The sequence below is a fragment of the Poecilia latipinna genome, unplaced genomic scaffold (genome assembly GCF_001443285.1).
Source record: "Poecilia latipinna isolate Pla-1442-1.1 unplaced genomic scaffold, P_latipinna-1.0 Scaffold2406, whole genome shotgun sequence".
NCBI classification, from domain to species: Eukaryota; Metazoa; Chordata; class Actinopteri; order Cyprinodontiformes; family Poeciliidae; genus Poecilia; species Poecilia latipinna.
This window is the reverse complement of record NW_015115022.1, coordinates 21,136-40,434: the sequence shown is the minus strand read 5'-3', so window position 1 is coordinate 40,434 and position 19,299 is coordinate 21,136. Positions and strand designations below refer to the sequence as shown.

The 19,299-nt window shown below is 39.7% G+C and overlaps 1 protein-coding gene across 2 annotated transcripts in view; it reads left to right on the top strand.

The window, feature by feature from the left end:
- Window positions 1-16,886, top strand: part of cmip (c-Maf inducing protein) — a 40,870-nt gene extending 23,984 nt beyond the window's left edge. For both annotated transcript variants that reach the window (XM_015019303.1, XM_015019304.1), the window contains exons 3-21: window positions 750-800; window positions 1,618-1,779; window positions 2,632-2,673; window positions 2,875-2,937; window positions 3,043-3,123; window positions 3,936-4,039; window positions 4,124-4,228; window positions 6,809-7,255; window positions 9,505-9,570; window positions 11,589-11,615; window positions 11,699-11,747; window positions 11,834-11,941; window positions 12,734-12,850; window positions 13,093-13,233; window positions 13,449-13,496; window positions 13,584-13,730; window positions 13,816-13,921; window positions 13,997-14,067; window positions 14,442-16,886. In XM_015019303.1, the coding sequence (XP_014874789.1) occupies window positions 750-800; window positions 1,618-1,779; window positions 2,632-2,673; window positions 2,875-2,937; window positions 3,043-3,123; window positions 3,936-4,039; window positions 4,124-4,228; window positions 6,809-7,255; window positions 9,505-9,570; window positions 11,589-11,615; window positions 11,699-11,747; window positions 11,834-11,941; window positions 12,734-12,850; window positions 13,093-13,233; window positions 13,449-13,496; window positions 13,584-13,730; window positions 13,816-13,921; window positions 13,997-14,067; window positions 14,442-14,495 (1,989 nt within the window). In that variant the 3' untranslated portion in view covers window positions 14,496-16,886. The remainder of the gene's footprint in view (window positions 1-749; window positions 801-1,617; window positions 1,780-2,631; window positions 2,674-2,874; window positions 2,938-3,042; window positions 3,124-3,935; window positions 4,040-4,123; window positions 4,229-6,808; window positions 7,256-9,504; window positions 9,571-11,588; window positions 11,616-11,698; window positions 11,748-11,833; window positions 11,942-12,733; window positions 12,851-13,092; window positions 13,234-13,448; window positions 13,497-13,583; window positions 13,731-13,815; window positions 13,922-13,996; window positions 14,068-14,441) is intronic.
- Window positions 16,887-19,299: the final 2,413 nt, after the last annotated feature.

Sequence of the window (19,299 nt, the reverse complement as noted above, 5' to 3'; positions counted from 1 at the left end):
TTTTATAATAATTCCTCAATATTGATGAAAAATTATTTCCACTGGCAGATTAATTCACTTCAGACATTTTTCCCATGTTATAAATAATCTGCCAGTGGAACTTGCATATATTTAATCAATATTAAGGAATTATTATAAAACAATCTCCTATTTCTAGCTGAAAAGTTTTCTCTTATTTCAAGTGTGCCAACATGTTTGCAGTAGAAACTGGACCAAAAATACTTGGTAAGGTTTTCTTTTTGCAGTGCGTTGTCCATTTCTCTTTATTATACGTCTTAAATTTATAATGGTCTTAAAAAGTTTTACATTTGAGTTCTAGCTGAAAAAACCCTTTAAGCTTCCATTTAAAGCCGGACAGAGAGATGTTGGAGTAGGGGATAAGACCTTTGGAAGAGATGGTTTGGACTTCCTCCTCCTTCTCTCTCTGCTCCTTTTCAGCTTCTCTAGAATTTGGGGTCAAAGTTCAGGCATTATATGAGCTTTGGACACCCTGATCAGCTGCTCCAAATAGACAAGAAAGGATAAATAACTTGCTGCCATGGTTACGCATCATAGCAAATGTGCAAAAAGTGATAAAAAGAGGAAGAGCAAACGCCAAACGGCAACGCCTCAAACCAAAACAATGAACAAGAGTGTAGAAAAAGAACAATGAGGTTTGATGAAGATCATCAGTTTTAGTCATTTCCATGTGAATCTAAAGTTTTTGTTTATTTGGACCTAACGTGTTGTTTGTCTCCGTGTCGCTGCAGGCTGCCAACAGCTACCTGAGGGACCAGTGGTTTCACTCCCTGCAGTGGAAGGTGAGCTTTCTGTTCGTCTTTAACTATTAATTCATCAGTTTGGTTACAGAGCTCCTCACTCCCAGCCCCATTCAGGAAAAGGTTCTGCTGTTGTTGCTCAGCTTGTCACCGATCTGACCTGTAAAACCCGCCGACACCTGAAGCCGACACCGTCGCTTCCTGTGCTGCAAATTTATAATCCATGTGTGTCCAGAGGTCCAAACATGAGGGAAATAAACATGGGATGCGATCCTGCTTTTTTTTTAGATTTGCACATTTAGAGTAGTTTTGATCAACGTTTCTGATGGTTTTTCAACTTAAATATGTAAAAATAACAGTTCAACAGTAAGAAAGTTGGTTTGTTTTATGGAAGAGGATTAGAGATCCCTAAAAAAAATACTTTAATCTGGCAATTATGACTTTAATCTTCTGAGATCAACAGTCAGAATTATTCTTTTTCTCAGAATTTTGACTTATTTTGCCAAAATTTTGTCTTTTGGTATTTTTCCTCAGAATTTTCAAGGTTTTTTCTCAGAATCCTGTTTTTTTCTGAGAATTTTAATTATTTGTCTTTGAATTCTGAATTTTTTTTCTGAATTCTGAGGAAAAAAAGCCAGAATTGTCAGAAATAATTCTTTTTTGTTCTTTTTTAATGGCCCCAATCCTCTTCCATATTTAACCAACAAGAAAATTCAGAACATTTCCATTTAAAGTTGGACTAAAATCAAAGAATTACAAAGAAGAACTTCATACGGCCTCCACAGGGCTTGGAAACCTCCAGACAGGTCTTTCCATACAGCAGATGTTCCTTTCCTCTGATTGGATATTTCTCCTGCAGAAAAAGATCTACAAATACCGTAAAGTCCTGAACAACCCGAGCCGCTGGGACGTGGTGCTGAAGGAGATCCGAGCGCTGGTGGACATGGCTCTGACCTCCCCGCTGCAGGACGAATCCATCCACCAGGCCCCGCTGCACATCATCTCCACCCTGCTGGCAGAGGCACGTCTCTCCCTCCTGCACACTCAGGCATTCGCTGAGTGCAGTTCGCTGCTCTGTCGCTTCTTTTAGTATGGGCTTAAATATTTGTGCGTAGATTTTAGAACAGGAGCTGCGGTTTGGATGCAGATACTTTTCTGTTTTCAACCTTTGTTTCTTCATCCACTGGTCTTTTTTCCACAATAACTGATTCCTCTGGTTGCCTGCACTGCAAAAACACAAAATCGTACAAAATATTTTTGTCTAGTTTCTTGTGCAAATATATTATTACATTTGAAATAAGACAAAACTAATTTACAAGTACCGGTAACTTAAAATTCCTTAATATTGACGAAAAAGTACTAGATCCACTGTCAGATTATTTCAGTTATAACAAGATATTTTTTCCATGTTATAAGTGAAATATTTGCCCATTAATATTAAGAAATGATTGACTGAAAATGAGCTACTAAATGTTGCTGAAAAGTTATTTCTAAGTTAGTTTTGTCTTATTTTAAGTGTAATAAGCCGGAGGTGTCCAAAATGTGGCCTGAGGGCCATTTGTGGCCCTTAGCATGATTTTATTTGGCCCCTAACAACAAGATAAGAGCCGTAAGAAGTTTGGGCAATAAAACAGAAAACAATTGATGACACAAACAATTTGGAAATTGTCTGAAGCGTTTTTATGTTTTTGTTGTTTACTGATGCACAGATTTAACAAAAAAAAAGTTTATTATTGAGCAGGTAAACAAAAAAATCAACAATAAACTAATTTTGCATTTTTATCTTAATGAATTTTGATGAAATTTTCCAGTTTTGTTAGCTTGGCTCCAGCAGTTTCCTGTGTTGACAGTTTTCGTTTCTTCCTGTCTGCAGAACTCGAACCTGAGCGCTCAGGATCACGAGAACATCATCGTGGTGAGTTTCCAGGTGAAGCCTCTCCAGCTTCCCGCCGTTTTGCCCTTTGACCCCCTGGATATCGACCCCTGCAGTGTTTCTGGGTGCATGTGGAGCGCCTGTGTTGTTTGTGCAGCTCACCTGATCCTGCGGCCTGGTGCCCTGCCCAGGTAAATAGCAGATAGCATATGTAAATATTTATCTGCCTGTGCTCTTTTGCAGGCGATCGCTCCGCTTTTGGAAAACAACCACCCGCCGCCCGACCTGTGCGAGTTCTTCTGTAAGGTGAGACCAGCAGCAGCAGCTGCAGCAGCAGCTGCAGCAGCGCTTCGCTCAGCTGTTGAACTCTGCAGATTTAAAAAAAAATCTTTCTTGTTCTGCGTGTTGCAGCATTGTCGGGAGCGGCCGCGCTCCATGGTTGTGATCGAAGTTTTCACGCCTGTGGTCCAGAGAATCCTCAAACACAACATGGTGAGAAACCATGAAAATGCCCTAAAATTCAGGGTTTTTTGTTTTGTTTGAAATCAGTGAACCTGGAAACCTGGAAACCTTTTATCAGCTGCAGATTCTCAGCAGTGAAAACCACTTCCTGTCCCGGCGTGGTTCCACCCTGCCCAGTTCCTTTATGGGATGGCAGACTGGTAGCCGGCTTGTTTCCATTAGAAGCTCCCTGACACCTTATCCCAGTGTTTCACAATGTAGGGGCCGTGGCCCCTCAGGGGGCCGCCAGGGCGCTCTGTGGGGACCTCAGATAATTGGAGCAAAGATGAGAAAGAAAAGTAAAAAAAAATGAATCCCATAATTCAATCTTGAAATTTTCATTACAATTTTTAAGTTTTTAAATAATTTTTAAACAAAATATAAGTTATGAAAGTCATAATATCACAACTTTATTCACATAATTTTCAGACTTTACTGTCATGTTATTTCAACTCTATTTTTTACGGTTTTATTCTCATAATGTTGTGACTTTATTCTCGTACTTTTGTGATTTTTGTTCTTGTAATATGACTTTATTTTATGTTATTTTGACTATTTTCATATGAGTTTATTCTCAGTTTTGACTTTATTTTCTTAATTTTATGACAGTATTTTTGAAATATTTTGACTTTATTGTTATATACCTTTATTCTCGTAATTTTATGACTTTGTCATATTATTTCAACATTATTCCTGTACGACTTTATCCTCATAATTTAATGACTTTATTTGTAGTTTTTTCCTCAGAAAGGCCATAAGACTTGGCAATCCTCAAACTTTGTGTTTTTTTTTTCTTCTGACAGGATTTCGGGAAGTGCCCTCGGCTTCGTCTCTTCACTCAGGAGTACATTCTGGCTCTCAACGAGCTGAACGGCGGGATGGAGGTGGTTAAGAAGTTTATCCACAGGTGAGCGAGCCTCTCTGAGCGTTCGGAGCGTCTAGACGTGATTCTGCCTGCAGAATCTCTGGATCAAACGTGTTTGTGTTGCAGCATGCACGGTCCGACGGGGCAGTGCCCTCACCCCCGTGTGCTGCCCAACCTGGTGGCCGTCTGCCTGGCGGCCATCTACTCCTGCTACGAAGAGTTCATCAACAGGTCAGTCATTTCCTGAAAACCATGCTGCTTTTCCACTTGAAATCTGCTTCACTTTTAAAGCTAATTACCACCTTTTATAACCTGTAGCTGTGCACTGAATGGCTCTGCGGTCTGTTTGGGGGTAACCCTGTTTGTAATCTCACATTTTATGATCCGAGTGTTTAGCTAGAGCTGTTGATCCAGAGGAGCCGTGGCGTTGTTTGCCTCCATGTTTCCATTGATTAGACAAACCCCAGGCTGGTAATTTCCCACATCTTGCAGCTCTAATATGAAGGAAACGGGACAAACAGTCATTTCCAGTTGTTACCAGGAAGGCAGCCCATAATCGGATCGGTCATCAAACCCACATTATGCCATTTATAGCCCTAAGCTAATTTGCAGCATCCCGCAGCGCCACAGAAATACACAATCAATTATAGGAGAAACAAATAAATGGAAAATAATTAAATATATTGCATGATCATTGGACTGTGGAGAAAACCCTGAGGTTTTTTTATGAGAGCTGCTGTTAGTGGGTTTTTCTTGTCAACAAACTCTTTATTGAGCTTTATTAAATTTAATTTGTTATGCAAATGAAACAAATGTTTTGTATCCTGTAAAAAAGAAGAAAAGAAAAACCTGTTGGAGCACTCTGTTTTTAGTATTTCCAAGTAAGTTTTATTTTCTCAGAAGGATTTTAATTTTACAGAATCAGAAGTCACATTTCATCACCTTACCGAGTTATTTTTTGCCAAAAGTGACGTCCATCCATCTTCTTTACCCCCTTGTCCCTTAGTGGGTCGGGAGGGTTGCTGGTGCATATCTCCAGCTCACGTTCTGGATGAGAGACAGGGTTCACCCTGGACAGGTCGCCAGTCTGTCGCAGGGCAACACAGTGACACCCACGCATGCACAGGAAGAACATGCAAACTCCATGCAGAAAGACCGGGGCCGGGAATCGAACCCAGAACCTTCTTGCTGCAAGGCAACAGATCTACCAACTGCGCCACTGTGCAGCCTTCCAAAAGGGATGTTTTCTGTTTAAAACATATTTTGTAAAGAGAGAGGTGGTGATTTTTTGGAAAATGATAATTTGCAGTTTGCCATATTTCATGTAAGAAAAGACAAAAAAGGAAGATTTTAGGTCTATTTGATATATAGTAGAACATGGTGGTGGCGGCATCGTGCTGTGGGGGTTTTATTCAGCAGGGGCACCTGATCAGAGCTGATGGAGCTAAATACTGGACCTAAAAAGCATCCAGAGCTAAAGTAGGAAGGTTTAGATCGAAAAATAGGCATGTTTTAGAATGGCCTAGTTAAAGTCAAGACTTAAATCCAATTGAAAATCTGTGACAATAATTTAAAATTGGTTCTCTTCGACGTTCTCAACCAGTGCGGTCCAAACATTTTTTTATGTGGGTCAAAAAAATAGAATTTTTATAAACTAAAATCACAGAAAATATCTTCTTTTTTTTAACAATTAACTAAGGATCAACTGTTTTAATTAAACAAAAAAAAAAATTTTCTCTCCTTTTTTCTTTAGGAACAGGATTGGATATCCAAAACATGAAATGTTTTTTTCTTGTTCAATGAAGGAAAACCATTTTCCTTCATTTTATTTTTCTTGGTAATAAAAACAAAATCCATGTCAGCCTTAATTTGAAAACACTTTCTGTATTTATATTTGTTTTAAAACAACATTAAAAGCAGATTTTGGTGCACCAAAGTTGGAGTATAGATCAATGAACGGATGTGGCCCTAGTTACCATGACAACTGAAAGAGAGCTGAAAGCCTGGAAAAGATGATGTTGCATCTAATGTTTATCAAAAGGAGATTTTAATTTTAATTTAAAAATTGTAGTTTTGTGATAATTTATTTCATGTTTGAACACCTTTACGTTAAACCCAATCTGACTGAGCTGAAGTTATTTTGCAAAAAATAAAATATAAAAATAAACAATGAGTTAAACTGTTAAGTTCTACGACCCGTTGCTGTTTGAATATTTTTGCAAAGTGAAACGAATTACAGAAATAAAACGAAAACATGACCGAATGGAAATACTGGCTTGTTTACCCTCCGTTTGACCTCTTTCCAGGAATTTATGTCTGGATGGTTCTGGTTGTTTCCTTTTGGGTCTTTATTACCTTCAACCCCAAAGCTTCTCTTCTCCCAGAGCTTCCGTTGCCATGGGAACCGTCGCCGTGGCAGCCATTTCTCCAGACTCCGTTTACATCTCTCTTGCCCTCTTATCTCATTTCCATCCTTACCATATGCTGGAAAGTTTGACTCGGCGTCATTTCTTCTGTTTGTTTTGTTCGTATGTGACACATATACTTCATCATTCCGATCCTTTGACCCAAAAAAAGATTCCACATGCAGTACTAGTTCTAGCAAGATATAGGAGCTCGTTTTTGATCAATAATTCCCCAAAACTGGCAGGTTATTTAACTTATAACATGACAATTCTCCCATGTATTTAGGGGAAAAATCTGCCAATGGAATAAGTATTTTTGAGAAAACTTGTATTTCTGTAAAAACTGAGCATCAGCCTGCTGTTTGGACGCAGCCGTGATGGTTTGTGATGTTTCTCCCACCTGCAGCAGAGACAACTCTCCCAGCCTGAAGGAGATCAGGAATGGCTGCCAGCAGCAAAACGACCGCAAGCCGCCGATGCCGCTCCGGCTTCTGCGACCGGAACCGCCGACGCCGCCTCCCTCCACCATCCTGCCTCTCTCCAGCGCCCCCCAGCCGTCTCCACCCGCCCCCGCTAACCCGGCGGCTCCGTCCATCCCCATCTGCTCCCCGACGCCCTGCCTGCCGCTCTCCCCTCCGCCCTCCATCGTCAACTCCAGCGAGATCCTGGTGGAGCTGGAGCGGAACAACAACACGGCCAACGCCAAGCGGAAGGGTGGGCCTGCAGGGGGCGACAGCGAGCCAAACCTCATCGACTGCCTGCTGGTCAGCCCGGCTTTGAACACGCTGTCCATCCAGCTGCCGGCGCAGGCCGACCGAGTGCTGGGCTGCTTCGCCCTCATCCTCAAGATGCTGTGAGTTCACACGACAGGCTCCACTGGAACAAGATGTAATTTGCAGTTTTCAAAGTTTCCAAATATGAAAAGCTTAGACCTGAATGAGATTTTGGTGAGATGATAAACCCAGCGCTGGTTGGAGCTCCACTGTTCAGCCTTGCATAGCAGCAGAAACGCCATTCAAAGTTCAGCTCACACAAACTAGGACTTTACTCAGTTGAATTGATTCACAGTTTTTACTCAATCACAGTTTAAGTTCGATGGACTTTTTACAGATTTTCCCACAGAATGTTCAGCTTAGATTGATGACGTTACATCTAGATTCTGACCCTACGATTTTATTTTCTTTGAACTGCCTTCATGCTCACAGTTTCATCTCCACATTAGCAGCTAATACATCAAAATGTTGGTGTTTTTCTCCACTTTCACACAGTGTGACTCCCACTGCTGTAGGACTTAGTTTTTTGTCAATTCACCCAAACTGCAGAGTACACACCCAAACTCTCATTCACTCCCATTAGAGTTCTGATTTTTGTCCATCCAGACTAGAACTGAGGGCTCAGTTTAACCCGTCTTATCTTCTACATAAAACATTGTTCACACTTATAATTTTACATGTGAGCCCATCATAAGGTTCTGACCCTGCCAGGTCAGAATTATTTTTGTTGTGGCCCATATTTTGTTACACAGTAACGGTTTCTTCAACTCATTTCTCCCTGCCTCCTGTGAAAGGCGGCAATCGCCATGGAAACAAAAGATTTGGAATTCAACCTCTGGTTTCCATGGCGATTGTGGCCTCACAGAGTAATTTCTTTAATATGTTATTAGTCTTCCTGGAACTCTACACTCAAAAGTTCTCAGAAAATTATATCTGAAGTATGATTTTTTTATTTTATTTTGTACTTTGGCCGTGTTGAGTTTACGTATGCGAGTGTCTGACGCAACGAAACACCTTCTCAATGCGAAGTACGCTAATATGTTCTTGTGTTCTCGGCAAGTACGGCTGAAAGTTCGTTCTTGCTGTGAACAGAAGTATTCGGTGCAGTAGTTCTGCTATTGGAACACAACGTAGCTGGTAACGTTGCCGCTCAGCTAAGAGTATGATTTTCTTTATCTTGACCTTTTCTAATTTATGTATGTGAGTTTTTGACGCAGGAATTGGCCTTTTTTAGTACCAAAATACAAAAGTACGTTCCTGAGAGGCAAGTAGAGTTGAAAGTTTTTTTCGACAGTTGAAGATCTTTCCCACAGTTTCAATAAATGTTCCATTTTTACTTCGTAATGGGATTATTTTCACATCTACAATGGATAATAAAGTAACAAAATATTTGATGCCAAATAAATATAATTGGGAAGAAATGTCAATACCAAGTAGAAATCTTTTTTAAAAATGGGCTAAAATGTATTGACTATACAAAAACATTACTAACAAAATAATCTTTTCCAATATCATAAACATTAGACTTATCTGTGAAGCATGATTATCAACTAAAAAATGAAAACCTTCCATTATCCCTTAAGTTAAGGATCCATAATATGAGAATAAAGTGATAAAATTTTGAGAATAAAGTCGCAATAATATGAGAAGAAAGACGTACTGGAATAAAATCAAAACAGCGAGAATAAAGTCGTAATAATGACAAAGATGAGGTTTTCTCGTAATTTAATTTTTTTTTTTAATTTTCTTGGCCCTAATACTCAGAAACAGCATAGTTTCATTCTAGTGGGCGGAGCCTGAGGAAGCTGACCAATCAGAGCAGACTTCTGTCTTTGGAGTAAAAATCTCATTTTAAACTCCTGCTTCACTTTGTAAACATTTAAGGTGAACTGAACACTGAGCTGTTAAATTGGCATTATGTTAAAATCTCTGTCATACACACACATTTACTAAGCGCTTCCTTTTAGTGATAAATGCTTTAAACAATGTCCCAGTTAGAGAAAGGCGAGTGTGTGAGCCGCCCTGACTGGCTGATGGCTGCTGATTACAGGGTGAAAATGGAGCGGCGGCGGGGCGTAGACCCAGCGACTAAGCTGGCAGGCTTAAAAAGCAACAGTGTTTGTAGGGTTGTAGCATTTGTGACAAAGCCGGAGTTACTTAATCTGTGTAATCTGAGGCTGCAAGAGCTTCTGTTACATCAGCACAACTGTTAATCTGCGTCATCGCAGCGCTGCTCGGGTTTCACTTTCTGCTGTCTTTTTTTTTAAATGCTCTGGGCCTCTTTGCATTGTCCTCATGGATTTCTTGCTTTTCTTTTGTGATTTTTCAGGTCGGACTACGATGACTGGAGACCGGCTCTGGCCAGTCTGCTGCAGCCCATCCCGTTCCCGAAAGAGTGAGTGCTCAGAAAGATTCACACCTCAGGAGTCAAAAACTTCTGAATAAAATCAGCAAGGAGTTGATTGTTTGTTTTCTGTTTTTTTTTCTGTTTGTTTTCACATCACTAGTAGAAATGAATTAAATAAGCAACTTGTAAAACTACCTTTTAGAAGAAATGACTCTCCAGTTGAGGTCTGGACTTTGATTAGGCCATTAAAACGAGGTCAAACCATCAACCCTCCTCTACCATCCCTGATGACGCGTTTCATGGATGTGCTGTAGGGTTGGCAGAACTAACTTTTTAGTTAGTGAAACTAATGTTTAGGTTTAGTGTTAGTGCAACTAGCGTTTTAGTTAGCAGTACTAATGTTTATGATTAGTTCCTTTGGGTTAGTGCAACTAGTTTTTAAGTTGGCAGTCCCCTCCACTGATGGCAGCATATTTATAAAATATGTTTTAGAGCATTGATGCAGTTATTCTAGTTTAGTGTCGTTGTAGGAAGGAATTGAATTGTTGTAAATCCAAATCTTTTATATTTCTGATTTGGCGTCAGATCCTGCCACACTAGTTTCCCTCTGACACCAGCAGTGCAGCCATGACCTAACCTCCCATGTTGGCATTCTGGCTCCAGTTGCTGTGGAGGTAGCCGTGTTTCTGAGAGGCTCCTGCGGGGGCCGTCTTCCTGACGTAGGTGTGTGAAGCAGTGGTCCCAGCCTTCCTGCCCCCAGAGAGCCTGCTGTTATTGGACAGAAGCAGCCCAGAGCTGTTGTTGCCTGGCCCTCCCAGAGCTTCATTAGGGTTGACTGGTGAACGTTTTGTTGTTTCTCCAACGCTGGGACGCACCTGCTTCTCACCTGCACCACTGCTGCCCCGTTGGCGCTTTAGGCGTCGTTGGGAATGGCAACAAGCTGAAAATAAAATGAGTCATCTTGGCCACGGTTGATTTATCCGACTGAGTGGCTGAAACAACAAAAACCCAAGAGTTAGCATGTCAGACATAAAGGTCCATGATAGAAAAACAACCGGGCTGTTTGGAACAGATGTTCTCCCCAAACAGAACATGGCAGCTGGTCTCAAAAGACTTCTGGAAAAATGTAATTCAGACAAAATAGAGATGTTTGGCAATAATGCATAGAAGCTGTTGTGCATGATGGAGGAGGCTCCTGGTTGGGGCAGCTTGCAGTCACTGACACAGAGCAATAAATTCAAACACAGCAGTAAATCTACAATAGAACAGATCTGAAATGATTAATTGTGATTAATTTATTACTTCAATAATCATTGACTAATTTAGTAATTGATTAATCGTTAACTGCAGTATTTTCTGTGTGTCTTTTTTCTCTTTCAGAGCCTCTGAGGGCTTTGGTAGAGTGTTAACAATTTGAATTTCAAACAAGAAAATCTGGTTTTCTGCAAGAGAACTAATTCTTAAACAATTAATCAGATTAATTGTGATTATTCAATTATTGAAATGGTCGTCAACTAAAGTGCAGAGCTTTTTTGTCTTGCTTTTTAGCCCATAAAATGTTTATTTTTCTAATTTAAAAACGAATGTAATTATTTACATTGTTTTATGTATTTTAAATATTTTCTAACATAAATTTATGATTAAATAAAAAATCTGCAGAATATGCCAATTTGTAACCGATTAATCGATTGCTAAAAGAATCAGTAGCTGCAGCTACTGATTCTTTTAGGTCAGCGCTGCACGGTGCGAGTTACTAAAACCTGCTCCCACAGAGACTAAAAAAAATTAAAAATCAAGAGGTTACAATGGCCTACAATGAGGTTAAAGCCCAGAAATCAGCCTGTTTGAAGTGCTGCGAGTTGACAGCAGCTCAGACTGCAATAACAAAGTGATACAGAAACCTTCACTAATTTCCTCAAGAGGACAATTAACTCTCAGCAGTCGGAAAATATAACGAGCTTTTTGCTCTCCTGAAACCTGTGAACTTGTCATCAGCGTCTCATCACCGCAGCTGAAACAAAAAACTCTCCTGTTTCTCACATCTGTCTCTGTTCTCCTCCCTGCAGGGCTCTGGCTCATGCCAAATTCACAAAGTAAGTGTCTGAAAGTAGCAATGTATGCAAAGCCGACTCTGAGGCTTCATCTCGGCCTAACGCTTGTTCCTCTGTCTGCACAGGGAGCTGAAATACGTCATCCAGAGGTTTGCAGAGGATCCCAGGCAGGAGGTGAGTAGCTGCTCCTCTGAGTGAGAGAGAGAGAGAGAGAACGCAGCAGGAAAAAATAGCAACATCTATGTTTCTGTGGCCTTCAGGTTCATTCCTGCCTGCTCAGCGTTCGCTCGGGCAAAGATGGCTGGTTCCAGCTCTACAGCCCAGGGGGCGTGGCCTGTGACGACGACGGCGAGCTGTTTGCTAGTATGGTGAGCCATCACTCCAAAAGGCTAAAAACGAATGCTAATATTGGCGTCATGAATGCTGTTTTGTTTTATATTTTCATCGCTACTTACAGACCAGGATTCTGTGTCTTTAATAAAGCTTGAATTAAATTGGACAACATCTTTGCAGACCCCACACATCCTGGACACAAACTGTTTAGCCTTTTATCGTCAGGTCAGCGCTGCACAGCGCGAGTTACTAAAACCTGCTGCCACAGAGACAATTCTATCATTGTCTTCCTCTTTTGTAAAGACAATACAAATATATTTACTTATTTATTGATTTTCTCTAACGTTCATATTAAATTGTTTTCATTAAGAGCAAAGTGGAACCAAGTAAAAATTCCTTGTTTGTGTGCAGAAACCTGACAAAGATGAAAGATAATTCTCTTTGTTTTTCTAAATTAATTTCTTCATAAGTAAATATTTACATATTTATTTTGTTTTGCTTTTTATATATATATTTAAAACATTTTCATTAATATCAAAATAGAATCAAATCCAAATTGTTTATGTGCACAAACTTGGCAAAAAAATAGCCCATTTTCTTTTTTATTTCTCTGAGTTAATTTTGTCTCAAAGTGGAATAATTTTCTGCAAGGGCTCCATTTTGTGCCCTAAAGCACAGCTACTCATTCAGAAGTTGGATGCTTCCCTCGTGGTGAGGAACTGTTGACTGTAGTTTTATGACTAAAATGCATTGACTTTGTTGCCCGTTTTCCATGTTATTGTTGATGTTTTCCCATTGAAATGAGTCAATCTCCCTCTCTCCTGCAGGTCCACATCTTGATGGGTTCCTGCTACAAAACCAAGAAGTTCCTTCTCTCCCTGGCTGAGAACAAGTTGGGTCCCTGCATGCTGCTGGCCCTGCGAGGGAACCAGACCATGGTCGAGGTCAGAATACGATTTCTACACTTTTTTTAGATGCTTAAACTCCAGATCAATGCTAAAATTCAACCTTTGACCTCCTGGGATGGTGATTGAAGAGGAGTGATTTTTATTTGTCTCTTTTCTTTGAAAATCCACCAGAATCTTTTTTTTTTTTTTTCTAAGTGTGTATCTGCATCAGCCAAAAGCACTGAAACCTACTGAGACAAAAGCCATGAGTTTTACAGATTTTGTCTTTGTGTTCTCAGATTTTGTGTCTGATGCTGGAGTACAACATCATCGAGAACAAAGACACGCAGCTGCAGATCATCTCCACCCTGCAGAGCACGCAGGTGGGCTTCCGCATGTACGAGCAGCTCTGCGACCGCCAGCGGGAGCTCAAGGAGCTGGTGAGCTTCTCCTCCGACTCTCCTCTGAAAGCTGCATGTCTTTAATAATTAATTTAGTGTGCTAAATCTCTTCAAAGATAGGTAAAGCACTAAACAAAAGATTAGCTTTGCTATTAGCAGATTAGTGTGCCTACTACTGGTTTTCTGTGCTTTAAAAAAGAAACTTATCCTGTGCATTCCTTACAACTCTGACTTTTCCTTTTTGATCTCTTCAGCAAAGAAAAGGAGGTCCTACCCGGCTGACTCTGCCCTCCAAGTCCACGGTTGGTTCACCCTCAGTCTGTTAAATCAACTCTCCTTCCTGGCTGACAGACAATGAAAACATTTGCTTTGTCTCTTCCTCACTGCAGGATGCAGATCTGGCCCGCCTGCTGAGTTCAGGCTCCTTCGGGAACTTGGAGAACTTGAGCCTGGCCTTCACCAACGTCACCAGTGCCTGTGCGGAGCAGCTCATCAAGCTGCCGTCACTCAAACAGCTCAACCTCTGGTCCACTCAGGTCTGCAGTCGCTGCGATGCGAAACAAACCGGAGGCTGACGAAGCTGTGAAATGACTCACCTGTGGTTTGTTTTGTGCTCCGCAGTTCGGGGATGCAGGACTGAGGTTGTTATCCGAGCATCTGGCCTGCCTTCAAGTCCTGAACCTGTGTGAGACGCCGGTCACCGACGCCGGCCTGCTTGCTCTGAGCTGTAAGAGATCGCTCATTGATGAATCTTCTGATGCGCTGGCAGCCGTAGCTGACTGAGCTGCTTTTTGTGTTTCAGCCATGAAGAGCCTGTGCAGCCTGAACATGAACAGCACCAAGCTCACAGCCGACACGTACGAAGACCTCAAGGTAACTCCCAGCAGGAGAAGTTGCATGTGGACGACTCCAAGGCTCAATCCTTGGATCCCTTCTCTTTATCTAATCCTGTTGTTTTTGTTGGAAAGTTCTGAAGCACAAAATCACTTTGTTTACTTAAAAAAACAAGACCCTGATAAATTATTTTTTAACTTTTTCCACCTTCTACATGACAAATTTACTGGTTGCAAATGTGCATACCTTAGTCACATGTGGAGTACCCCAAGGTTCAGTCCCTGGAAATCCTCTTATTTAACATCTACATACTCTAACTTTGAACTGCCTTGTTGCTGAAATTTGCTTTACTAATAAACTTGACTTAATAAAGTAACAATCAGCAGATTTTAAGTCTTGTTTTCTCTCTGCAGGCCAAACTGCCCAACCTGAAGGACGTTGATGTCCGGTACACAGAGGCCTGGTGATCCGCCACAGCCTCCTGCCCCATCCATGGTCTCACACACTCACACACACACACACCCCACCATCAACTGCATCGACCAGAACCTCAGCGCCTCTCCGCCAGCCAGCTATGGAGGAGATTTCTTCAGCTTCAACCATTTCAGGTTGCAGCCGTGAAGGAAAGGTCAACATTTCTCCGTGGATGTTTCATCCCTCTTTTTTTAGGATCTGTTTTAGTCAGACTGCACAGGGACCGCACCCTTTCATCCGTCCTTGGCCCTAAATGGTCTCTGAGTTTTGAGGCTTCCTGTGATGAACACTGGAGATGTTCAGGTGTTGTGTCCGAAACCGTTTCCCTTCTAAGATGAGTTCCTCCCACCAGTTCTGACCTGATGTCGCGTCAGTAGACTCACGTTGCATTCAAATACACCTCGTATTCTAGATAATCTAGATTGAAATTAATTTAAAATCAGGTAATCAAACTTTAATATTATGAAATACCACCAGACTTAATCAGCACTTTCTAAATATTTACCATGAATTTGTTTTTATAATCAGAAAAAATGGAGACAGAAATAAAATTTAACTACAAATTTTTAAAAAAAAAGTATTTTAAACATTATCTTCAAAAGGTACTTTTGAATCTTTAAGTCATGACTCAAATTTATAGAATATATTGGAAAGGGTCAGCTTTGAGTTTTATATTTTGTATCCAGAAGTTTAGATTATCATGTTGAGTTTAATTTTATTAGAATTACCTAATAAAATTATGTATAACACTGTTGATATCTGACCAGATCTGGAGGGACCCTGGCCCCTGTCAGCCCCCATCTAGGACCACCCATGGTCCAGATGGTCTTCAGCCCCTGAATAATTCTGCTTCTGGCTCTTTTGTCCAGGTCACAAAAATGCATAATTTAAAAACTTGTCATGTAATTCTGGATGAAGGTTATGGGCCAAGCCATGAAGAAAAGACATTACGACCTGGAAAGGGCTTTTCTCTAGTTTATTACACCACCATGGGATTCAAGTCCACTCATAAAACAGATTATAAAGAGATAACACTACATTTATTTCACAGAATTTTTTTTTTTTTATCTAAGAATATATTAATAAATCTGAAACTGTTGTTACACTTTTAGCTTCAGTCGTATAGAGATAAAATCACAGTAGGGCTGGAAGCTTTTTTTTTTACATCAGTTTCAATTTTTGACATTAATAGATGTTTGCCTCCCTTTTTTTTTCTTAAAATAACAGAAAATATTTTCTATCATGTCTTCTGTGACTTGTGCACACGAGTATTGGAGCCAGGCTATAAAAGTGTATTGTTTAATTTCGAGAATATAGTCATAATATCAGCAGAATAAAGACACAATTTTACCACAATAAGTTATAAAATTACACAAAAAAAAAGTTGTTTTAATGAGAAAAAAATCTTTTGGTTCTCGAAATCTAATGTAACCAGTTCAGCAAGTCTTTCTTTGAACCAGACAGTTCTTTGCACAATCATTTCAAAGTTCTGCTACTGATAATAATTTGATGCCAATAGCAAAGTATAACTTCAAAAGACGCTCATCATTCCTCATTTTAAGTTTTCGAATAGGAGTTATAAAATTACTACTTTTTAACATTAGGACTTTATTATGGCTATTGTATGAGTTTATTCTCATATTACCTTGCCTTTCTTTTTATACAACTGTGGTCTTGTAATATTATGACTTTATTTTTCGTAAATAAATAAACAATCTTACCTGGGCCCCAAGTTAAAAATCTAAATAAATTGAAACTGTAAAACACTTGTCAAAACAAGATGGGGGCCCTGCCCGTACCAACATCAAAATCCAGATTTTTCCAAGAATTTAATCTTCGAAAAACAAAAAAATCTATTAATTAACACATTTTATCTAGAACCGCCTTTGGTGTAGATTTAATGGTGTTGAATTTGCATTTACTGGTGGAGAAACTCATTTTGCAGCGGAAACTTTGCTCGGCACAATAGCCGCTAGTCTCCGAACAGATCCATGATGTAGCTCCCTGAACGGACCGACCGAACTCTATCGGAGTCAGGACCTTTCAATTTTTCCTAAAAAAAACTAACAAACAAAAAAAAAACTACTCCTAATATCCGTCACACGGAAAAAGGAAAACTGAGGTTTTTTTATGATCTTGAATTAACATATTTTTCCAGATTTGGCAGTGGATGCGTTCGTGTTCCGCTTGTTTTCGGGAGGGAAAATATGGCGGCTGCTGTTTCTTTTCCTTTTCTTTTCTTTTTTTTTCGTTTGTATCCGGAGGGAAGAGGAAAACCACTAAATTCCGAGTGACGTCATGTTGAGTCCTCTTGGACTTTTTTTTTGACTCTGGAAACAAACTGTTGTAGGACAATTTTGCCAAAAAAAGAGAAAAAAACAAAAAAAAAACTAACTTCTATATCCAGCCAACTTCTGTCGACACTGTTCCGACTTTGAAGAGAGAAAACGATCCGGACGGATTCATTCGTGTACATATTGGATCGGAGCAGTTGTTTGCTACATTCCCTCGGAACCAACATTTTGAACTTTTTGTTCCCCTCCGGTATCAAACATACGTCGGACGTCCTCTATCTGGTTAATTTATTGGCGTCAACCTGCCGACCGCTCCCACAGGACAGGACGTTTTGTTTCCTATTTATTTGGTGCCATCGAGGCTGTCTGTTCCGACCCGTAACGGTCCGAAAGGTTCGGGTCCGGTTGTCCTGTACATACCGGTGTACATAATCGTCTTTTTGGAGTCCTTTTCCTCCTCATCATCCCCCTTTTTCTTCTCTAAGCCTGATTTCAGCTGCAGGCTTGTGTTGCCTTCATCTTAACGTTTGTTTGTGGTTGTTTTCCTTGTTTTTTGTTTTATTTTTTCACACAAAGTGCACTGTAATCATAAAAAAGGAACTGTTTTTAATGCATATTATTTCAACGGTTTTCAGCTCTCTGATGATTTAATCACTTTAATCAGAGTCTTGTTTCCTGTGTTGTTGTTGCTCTAGTTTAATTTTTTTTTTGCACGTATGCGTTGCTGCATCTTCTAATATTTTTTTTGTAATTTCTATTTCATATATATATATATATATATATATATATATATATATATATATATATATAAAGGTTTGTAAAATCTGATGAAGGGGGGTTGATCACTTATCTCCCGAAAACGAACGACTGAAACGGAGGGATTTGATCCCCCAAAAGGCCAGTTCAAGGGGGGTTGATGAAAACCGATCTGACCGTAGCTGAGCTTTATTTGTTTAAATGTGGCCATTTTTTATATAAAACAATAATAATAATGCACATATTTCTCGTTTTTCTCAAAGAATGTTGTTCAGATAATCATATCAGAGGTGGGACCCAGTGGTTCCACATTAGCAGCTCGGATTTTACTGCTTTAGTTCATCCTTTAACACTTTCTCACTTTTATTGGAGCAGTTTATGTGGGCAGGTAAGAGGGAGATGAATAAAAGAATGTTTATTTAATTCTTTAACTTTGCTGATGCTACCAGGAGCTAGTTAGGCTGAAAGATAAAAAAAAAAAAACGCAACAAAATTATCCTTTTACGTAGCTTTAAATGCAACATTTCATGTAATATGAAGCTTTAACACAAAGAGGAAACGAGTTTGTAATTTTCTCTCGATGTAGAGAAAAGTTTGAACAGATTTTTAGAAAAATTTGATTTAAAAACACGCAAATCCTGTAATCCGGCACTACCACGTTGTGACCAGCAGGGGGTGCTGATTCCCCAATAACAAGGACACAGGGGAATCGGTGAAAATAAGCAGTCATAATCAATAAATTAGAATATTTATTCACTCCAGCAAATCCATAGCTAAGTGAAACACATTATACATACTATTTGCACACTGATTAACATTTTCAAGCCTTTATGTTGATTATGATGATTTTTCTGCTTAAAGCTAATGGAAAAGCATTACATTCTAGGACATTGCATCAAACAAAAACAAACAATTTTGAAATAAAAATATGCAGTTAATATAACGTATAGTTGAAGGTTATTTTAGAAATTTGATGAGTTCATATTTTAATTCATTGAATATGATTTTACGGTGATTTCCCAGCCTAAAAGATGTTCTCACCTAACTGGCTCCTGGTTTTGGTTCCCAACATGCAGGCATGAGCCGGATCTCCCAGAACCGCTCCTGTAAACAAGTGGGCCCTTCTGGGCCGCAGCGTGTCGAAGTTTCAGTGTTTAATGGTTGAATAGAGACTCCTCTCCTGTTTCGTCTCTGTATCCTGTGGAGCTTCCTCCTCACTTCTGTTTTTTTTTTTCCTTTTTATTATTGTAGGCAGTCTGTCGAGAGTTTTACACACGTCTGTGTCAAATCTTATCAGATTGTGAGGAAGAAAAGCAGCCAGATGTGGCACAACCTGAAAAATCAGACTGAACGTTTTTTTGTTTGCAGCTGGAAAAGTGGCTCCCATCACATTTCTCTTTTTCAGTCGCATTGATCTGCTTTTCCTGCTGGGTTATTATTAGTTATCAATTATTAATGCTGCTGCTGCTCTGTGGCTGTTGTAATAGAAAAACAAAGGCTCTTTGACAGGAAAAATAACTGATGTGAAATAATTTCAATCAAAAATAAAATGTCTGTGAATATGTTTCAGCTGACCGAGTCATGTGGGTTTTCTTATTAGGATTGTAAGAATTAAATTTATTTCAGGAAAACAATGCAAAAATTCAGCATTTCTTTTTTTAGAAGACCAAAAACCAGAAACTGAAAGGCTTTTTGTCCAAAGGAAAATTTCAAAAGTAAAATACTTTTGTGGTTTTTGCATATTTAT